This window comes from Mustela nigripes, chromosome X (genome assembly GCF_022355385.1).
Source record: "Mustela nigripes isolate SB6536 chromosome X, MUSNIG.SB6536, whole genome shotgun sequence".
Classification (NCBI taxonomy): Eukaryota; Metazoa; Chordata; class Mammalia; order Carnivora; family Mustelidae; genus Mustela; species Mustela nigripes.
Window position 1 is genome coordinate 81,620,275 of NC_081575.1, and position 8,067 is coordinate 81,628,341.

The 8,067-nt window shown below is 59.6% G+C and overlaps 2 protein-coding genes across 2 annotated transcripts in view; one reads left to right on the forward strand and one right to left on the reverse strand.

The window, feature by feature from the left end:
- The window catches only part of FOXP3 (forkhead box P3), a 13,227-nt gene extending 10,525 nt beyond the window's left edge, over positions 1–2,702 (forward strand). Inside the window, exons 10-13 of the mRNA XM_059385257.1 lie at positions 3–115; positions 833–909; positions 1,996–2,097; positions 2,311–2,702. Of these exons, the coding sequence (XP_059241240.1) occupies positions 3–115; positions 833–909; positions 1,996–2,097; positions 2,311–2,460 (442 nt within the window). The 3' untranslated portion in view covers positions 2,461–2,702. The remainder of the gene's footprint in view (positions 1–2; positions 116–832; positions 910–1,995; positions 2,098–2,310) is intronic.
- A 613-nt stretch (positions 2,703–3,315) lies between these two features.
- The window catches only part of CCDC22 (coiled-coil domain containing 22), a 14,261-nt gene continuing 9,509 nt past the window's right edge, over positions 3,316–8,067 (reverse strand). Inside the window, exons 7-17 of the mRNA XM_059385697.1 lie at positions 6,882–7,076; positions 6,331–6,393; positions 6,126–6,245; positions 5,453–5,572; positions 5,250–5,366; positions 5,042–5,143; positions 4,851–4,958; positions 4,589–4,684; positions 4,287–4,346; positions 4,133–4,207; positions 3,316–3,687 (exon numbers count right to left, since the gene is read on the reverse strand). Coding sequence (XP_059241680.1) covers positions 3,574–3,687; positions 4,133–4,207; positions 4,287–4,346; positions 4,589–4,684; positions 4,851–4,958; positions 5,042–5,143; positions 5,250–5,366; positions 5,453–5,572; positions 6,126–6,245; positions 6,331–6,393; positions 6,882–7,076 — 1,170 coding nt within the window. The 3' untranslated portion in view covers positions 3,316–3,573. The remainder of the gene's footprint in view (positions 3,688–4,132; positions 4,208–4,286; positions 4,347–4,588; positions 4,685–4,850; positions 4,959–5,041; positions 5,144–5,249; positions 5,367–5,452; positions 5,573–6,125; positions 6,246–6,330; positions 6,394–6,881; positions 7,077–8,067) is intronic.

The following is an 8,067-nucleotide window of genomic DNA, read 5'->3' on the forward strand; positions in this document are numbered from 1 at the left end:
AGTGGCACTCCCGTCACCACTGGCCCAGCGTGGCCCAGCCCCCAGGAGGCCCCTGATGGCCTGTTCGCTGTGAGGAGGCACCTCTGGGGCAGCCATGGAAACAGCACGTTCCCAGGTAAGGATGGTCCACATCCCTACATGGTCCAGCCTCCATGCACCCTACCCCCAGCCCCTCATCCCCCACTGGCCCGGGGTGGGAGACAGCCAGGACCAAACCTCCCCAGCACTGCCACTCAGCCTTTGGGAAAACACAACCCCTTGCCAAAGCTGCTTTTAAGCGTTTCCAAAGCCTGTAAGCCCCCTGCTCCCACCCCCTCCATTGCGGTTTCTCCTGTCCAGCCCCATCTCCCCTAGGGCCTGGGGCTCACTCAATCTGGGCTTTGGCTACTCCATTCGGTTGTCAGAAGGGAGGGCAGGGAGGGAACTAGCTCCCCTCACTCCCCAGGAACTCTCCCTGCCCCCTCCAAGGAAAAGTGGGGGGAATTCTCCCAAGCTCATGGATCCAGGGGCTGCCCGCAAGGCCTGGGCTGTGGGCTTAAGAGGGATCAGGGCCCTTGAGTGCCATCCTGCCTCTGCCACTTGGCCACCTGAATCCCTCTGGTGTGCAAGTTATTTCACTTCCTTTCAACTTCGGTGACAGTGAGGCCCATTTTGGTGCAAGTAGCACAAGCAGTAAATGTCACATCAGCGCCCAATGCTCAGCATGGTCACCATGAGGGTGACAACTGGCAGTGAGGGATCTCAGCTGGGCAGCCTCTCCTTGTAGCATGGGGGATGGAAGAGGGAGCAAGGAGCTCCAGGTCGGGACCTGATCCTCCCCAACCCCCTACAGAATTCTTCCACAACATGGACTACTTCAAGTTCCACAACATGCGGCCCCCCTTCACCTATGCCACCCTCATCCGCTGGGTAAGCAGGCGGTGTGGGCCAAGGAGAAGCAAAAGAAATGGGGGTGGGGGGAGGAAGGGGAGCACCAGGCTCCCACATTCCCAGCCTCCTTCCAAGCGCCCCCAGGTCAGGCTCCCTCATGAACAAACCCAGGCCTCCCACAGGATTCCCCACCCGCCCCCATGCCAGCTTCACCCCAGACCTGCCCCCTCAACCCAAAATGAAACCACTATCCAGGCCTGTGTGAGCCAAATTCTGGCCCTCACCTCCCCCCCTTTCCTGGGGCCCACCTCGACCCCATACTTACCCCCCTCCCAGACCTGTAAAATGGCCCCCAAATGACCCTGATCTTTGCCCCTTGCCCTAACCCCACCACAGATACTATCCTCCTTCCCCAGCCCCCACATACCCCAAGAAGCCGGCAGGATCCTGCCTCTCACCCCTTCCTTGTGACACCTATCTGACCCTTGGCCTCACCCAATCCCAGCCCCTTCATTTGAATCTCCCTAATGCTTGCCCAGAACTTTCATCCTAGGCCCACACCTAACCCATCCCCAACACCACACATTCCCCTGCCTGGCCCCACCCTGACCCAGAACCTCACTGTGGCGGTAATCTCCACCCTTATAACTCCATCACTAGGCTCACCTCGGACTCCTTACCTTAATGCCATCCCATCCCTCAGCCCTCAACTTGCCCTAGTCCATCCCCAGCCAGACCCTTAACCAGCCCCTTCCCTGCTGACCTTTAACTCTGCCTGGTCCTTTACCGCTCCCACATCCTTAACTTGGCCCTACTCCTGGGTTTTGACCTTCCCAAACCCTGACATCTTGCTCCCGTGGAGAAGGCCAGCTCCAACTCCATCCCAGACCTTTAACCCAATCGCAGGCCTACCCCGAACCAGACTTACTGCGACCTCAGCCTTGATCCTCCACCTCAACCCACTTCTAACTCTGTCTCTGACCTATCACTGCACACCGTCTCCCTCCCTCCCTTCCCCTGCCCACCTCAGCTCCACCCCTGTCAGACACCCAGGATGGGCCACTGCCACTCTCAGCCCAACTTCAGGGGAAGGGCTCCCTGACCACCTGACCCCCTAACCGCCAGGCCATCCTGGAGGCTCCCGAGAAGCAGCGGACACTCAATGAGATCTACCACTGGTTCACGCGCATGTTTGCCTTCTTCAGAAACCACCCTGCCACCTGGAAGGTGAGCTCTTCTGGCGATGGCAGTGGCTGGGAGGGCCTCCAATGTCACCGGAGTGCTGGGCCGAGCTCAGGAGTGGCGTGGTTTTGGGGGGGGGGGCTTGTAGACATGTCGGGAAGGGCTGGGTGGCTGGTCTGGGCTGGGTCCTGCTGACCTCAGAGGCTGACTGCCTAGCCGTTCCCCCTACCCCCGGCCCGGTGGGCTTTCTTCCCACAGAACGCCATCCGCCACAACCTAAGCCTGCACAAGTGCTTCGTGCGGGTGGAGAGTGAGAAAGGGGCCGTGTGGACCGTGGATGAATTCGAGTTCCGCAAGAAGAGGAGCCAGAGGCCCAGCAGGAGTGCTAACCCCACACCCGGCCCCTAACCTCAAAACCAAGGAAAAGAGGAAGAATAGACAGGGGCTGAAATAGGCGGTGGAAGTAGCCGGGGGTAGGGGTGATGGGCCCTGGACATGCCCACTGGGGCCAAGAAGTGAGGTATGCACGGTCTTGCCTGCCAGGGACCCTGAGCCTCAGAAGACCACCCTTCTGGAGCATCCGCCCTGCACCAAGGCTGCTCAGAGGGGCCCTGGCCCCTGCCCCCTGGCCCAGCTTCCCACAACAAGCTCTTTAGCCAAACTGAGCCTTCACACCAACCACACACACAGCCTGCCTCGGTCGCTCAGACAGGTCACCTTTGGGCTGGAAGACACACACACACACACACGGGCCATCCTGTCTCTTGGACACAGGACCAAGAACCTGCCTCAGTACTCTCGGATAACCACAACCTCTATAGCCTCACAGACCATCGCACCTGAGCATGGTCCTGTCAACCCACAACCCCTGAAGCACACACCCACGGCCAGCCCCCTGCCTGGCACACACGTGCATGTGGTGTCACATGGGGTGCACCCAGCACACCCCACCCCCGCCCTGCACAGAAGCAGCCTTGGTACCTTTAGATCTCAGGTCCCAAAGAGCCACACAAACACACCCCAGTCATGCACATTCTCATGCAGCTCCCAAGACATCAGCTCGCTCACACAGGCCAAGAGAACACACAGGGACATCACAAGTGCATACACATGCACTTGTTACCCCAGTGGGTCTCCGGGGTCCCAAGTGGGCTTTCACAGCCACACCCATGGAATCGCCAAATAGATCCCATGTCTCACCTGCCGCCAGCCCCACCTCCCCGGCCTTGAACGCTATGTCCCCATCCAGGCCTCAGCTTAGACTGCAGATAGAGCCCCTTCTTTATTTGGGATCCAAGGTCCTAACCCCAGCACCCTCTCCAATAAATGGCAGCCAAGTTCCCATGCTCTGGAAGATCACTCCAGATCAGGGTTGGGGTCAGGAGGGCGGGGATCTGGGCCCAAGGCCACAGCAGGAGGAGCGCAGCCAACAGAGGGAATGGCTAGGGCAAGTGCTTGGCCAGCACCCCCAACATCCCAGCTCCCTGCCCCATGCCAGGAGCAGACCGGCGCTGCAGCTCCTCAGGTTTCCCGGACCCGCCCCAGGAGGCTCGCATTCTCCTGGCGGAGGGCTCGGTAGTCCTCGCGGATCTTCTCCAGGTTGCTGAGGGTCTTTTTCCCCATCTCCGTCTCGATCTAAGGCAAGGCAAATCGTACACCTTCAGTGTGTGGGGCCCCTGTCCCAGTTCCTGCTTGCCACCTGTATTAATTAAGGCCACTTGAGGCCCCCTCCTTGCTCCTCCCACCCTCCTCCTGCAACAGCATGCTGTGCCCTAACGCAGGGCCTTTGCACGTGCCATCTGTTTGCCTAAAGTGTCATGTGCTAACGTGGCAGCATGAGCCACTACATACTCTGGCTGAAGCCTCTGCCAATGGCCAAGGGAAGCAGGTACAAGGCCCTTCCGGGTGGAAGCTGGGGCCCTCTGGCCGCTGGCTGGTGCCAGGTCACACACACAGCTACTAAGGGGCAAGGCTGAGAGTCCAGCCATGGGCTATGTCTGCTCCCACAGCCTCTCTGGGCATAAGCCGAGGTGCTGTCCACTGGCTTGCCTTGGTTTCCCCTCCTACCCCCGGGCCTCACCTGCTCCTCAAGGTCTCGAACTTCCCGCATGATTGTGCCCGTATCCTCGATGGTCTGGATGAGCTGGCTGCAGTTCTGGGGACGGCAAGAGCAGAAGGCTTGCACCCCCACCACACGCCACCCCAGCCGGCCCCCAGCATCCTTCTCCACTCACCTCGTGCAAGGCAGCTAGATATTTGTATGCCTTCCGAACAGCATCATCCTTCTTGGCATCCTGACCAGACAGAAGGGACCAGTGAGCTTCCCACTCGCCCCCCACACATACCACCTCCAGGACCCCAAGTCCACCCTCTCCCACTCCCCTGACTTCCCCCTCTGTGGCTTACAGCAGGGCCCAAGCCGCAGCGTACCTACACGGCTCACACCAGGCGGAGGCCCAAGCTAGCCTGTGAGCAGACAGGCAGGCGGGAGCCTAGACCCACTGTACCCCCCGACCCAGCCCAGCCAGGCCCGCACCTTGAACACAAGCTCATCGGTCACGGCAAATGTCCGGTCCAGCTTCCCAGACAGGGAGTTGATTTCCTTCTGAAGCTCCTTTGTGTCCGACAAGATCTGGCAGAGAACAGGGCAGCCATGAGCCCACACTCACACCCAGACAGTGGCTAGAGAGCTCTGCCTTTCAGAGGGCGTGAGGTCCCTGTGTGGCCATGCTACATGCTTCTGCTCCTTGCACGTGTCTGCCTGTTGACCCCAACCCTCCACAGCCACAGTGATGCACCTTAGTAATCTCTTCCTTCTGCTTCCGGATGTTGCCCACAATCTCCAGGATGCGCTGGGTATAGGCCAGTCGGGACACGTCTCTAGGCAGGGTCTCCAGCTCAGACACCTAGATAGGAACACAGCAGACGCTCTCCTGGGACCCAGTCCCCATCCACTCCAAGCCACTCAAGGCCCCCGCACGGGCCTTACCAGCTGCTTATAGACCTCCTCCTTCCTGCGGGCCTCTTCGGCAGCCGCTCGAACACTCTGGTGCAGCTCCTGGATCTCTGCCAGCCGTCGAGAAGATTCCAGCTGCCAGGACCCCAGGGGCAGAGGGGCAGTGAGCACAGCACAAGGACAGCCCCCTAGGGAGGAACCAAACCCGCCCCACCCACAGCCCAGGGACTTGACAAGCTACCTCTCTGCAATCCTGGAGCTTTCGGAGGTGGCGGTACTCAGCCAGGAGAGGGACCCGGTGCTTTTCCCACTGACCCGCCAAGTGGATGACCCGCTGGGCGCTACTCTCTACCACGAGCTTCAGGTGATGGGAGAGGATCCGTGTCACACAGGCTAGACCCCTCCGCCTCCGGCCCTCCCGCCCAGCCCCGCTGCCAGCCCCACCTGCAGCTTGGCGAGGTTGGCAGCCCCATCAGGCAGCAGCTCCGCCGCCCGGCTCTTCAAGCGCAGGACCTGCTCACGCTCCGCCACGTTGAGCTCGCTCTGACGACGCTCTGCCTCTACCTGGCACCCCAAGACCCCCGCTGCTGTTGGTGGAGGAGCCCAGCCACACGTCACAGCCCTTTAGCCCCCACTGAGCCTAAGCGCCCCCAAATGACAACACACCCCTCCACCCTCCAGCAGCCCCCTGACCCCTCCTGATGGTGACAGACACCCACAGGCCCCTCTGATCCCTCTGCCTCCACAATGACCCCCTCCCCCTTCCCCGGAAGCCCTGACAAGGCCCACAAGCCGCTGCCCAGACAGACCCATCGCACCCTCACAGATGTTCACACCCCTCCTGATTCTCACAGACACCAACACATCCTGACTGAAGCCCACAGCTAACCCCCACAGCTCCAACGCCCCTGACTCTACGTCCCCCTCTCACCCCCACTGATTCTCCTGAACCCTCAAGAGCCCACAGGTCCCCGAGGTTGCCTCTGAACCCTTCTGACATCAGCAGACCGCCACCAAGCCCTCTCAGCCCCTTTAAGTCCCTCTAGGCCCTTTAGGCCCTGCCAGGATGCAACCCCAGGTGGGCGGCCCCTCCCCCATCCCCATCCCCCACTCCTACCTGCACGAGGTTGATTCCCAGGGTCTTCATGTTGGCTTCAACCTCTTCGATGTTTCGGTTCACTCCCTCCAGCTGTTCCCGAAGAGACTCCAGCTCCTGCTCTTGGGCTGCCCTCGTGTCCTAGGAGGGACAGGCCAGTGGGGGTGGGGTGTCAGGCCTGCTAGGCAGGGCAGGAGCCCAGAACCCCCTCCACTGCTCCACTTACCTGTTCAGGCTGCTGGGAGGGGGCCGGCACATCGCACACCTGGGCTGCCTGGACCTCAGGCTCCTGGGGGAGTGAGACGAGGGTATCCTGGCTGTCAGAGAAGGCCCTGCCCCTCCCAGCCCAGCCTCAGCAGGCCCTCCGAGCGCCATACTCCTGTCCACTCAATGGCTGACGGCTGTCAGAGCAGGTTTAGGGGACCCAGACGCTCTGAGACCACAGGCTGGAGTTCTTGCTCATGAAGAAACCTTCCAGACCCCGATACAAGAAGGATGATGGCCCCTCTAGGTCAAGGAGCGAAGACATGTCCAAGGAAACCATCTGGGGAAGCTGGGGTTTGCACAAAGCACTCCTACACCCTGCCATGGTTTCCACCCCTCCCCCCTTTCTCCACGGAAGCTCTTGAGAAGCCAGGGGACCCCCAGCACACAGAGGGCACACCCAGTGGGGACACAGGAACCTGTGTTGATAAAGTGTGTCGTCTGCACAGACACTGACCCTGCAAGCCTGCCTCGGCCCTGACAGCCCGCCCGGGGCCACTCAGACCCACTCACCGGATGGAAGGTGAACTTCTCTGAGTGGGTGAAACGAGAGCCCTTGGGAGCACCAGTCCTGGCCCCCACACCCCAGGCCTGCAGCAGCTCTCCCAGGTCTCGGGCTTGCGCGGGAGCCCCTGGTCGGCCCCAGGTCTGGCGGAGATGCTCAGCCAGGTGCTTCTGCAGCCGCTGTCGCTGGGCCCGTGTATCCTCCTGGACACAGAAGGCAGCGCAGATGGGAGGCTGTCGAGGCGAGCTGAGCACCCAAGGTCCTGCCTCCTCCAGGGAGCCGCCTGACAAAGGGCTTCCACCCAGTCGCCTCTCCCACCAAGGGGGCCCAGTCCTCCCCCCTCGGGACGCACCAGGTCTGGGAGGTCCCCAAGGACAGGGTCCCCCCCCCCAGCCATGCTTCTCTCCACCCATTCGCTCCCCACACAGAAGGCAGCTGAGGGAAGGGAGAGAGGCAGCAAATCAGCAGCCTCCAAATCAGAGGTTGATGGGGCAAGGCTACGTGGGGACAGAGCAGAGACAGAGTCAGAGGTGCTGGGCAAAGAAGCGGTGGAAGCAGAGTAGGAGAGAGAGAGAAAGAGAGAATGAACAGAAGCAGTTTGGAGACAACTGGGGAAATCTGATTACGAACACAGTGACGGATGGTATTAAGGTGTTAATGTTATCAGGTGTGAAAATGACCCAGGGGTTACCTTAAAAAGTGGACACCCTTATGAGTTAAGAGATGTATACTTCAGTATGTACAGTCAAAATGGCATGTATACTGGGATTTGCCTTAAAATAATACTGAAAAAAGAACAACTCAGGGAGAAAAGATGAAGAAAGATTGGTGAAAGGCTCATAATTGAAAGCGGATGAGGGGCACCTAGGATTCATTAGAATATTCTATGTCTGAAAATGTCTACGAGTTTAAAAAAGATAAACGTCAAAAAAATAATTAATTAATTAAAAAGACAGAAGTCAAGATGGAAGAAATGGCAGCGGGGGACACAGGAGCAGGTGGAAAGTGAGTGCCAGAGGTGAACAGAAGGGAAGTGGAGAGACAGTCTGAAAAGGAGGAGACAGACAGAGGAGCAAGAACAGAGGGGCAGCAACACCACAGAACGAGAACGACAGTGACCAGAAGAGCCAGCACAGAGACCTAGGGATGGAAAAAATGAGCACGGAGGACAGTGGCAGAGACAGAGAAACGACG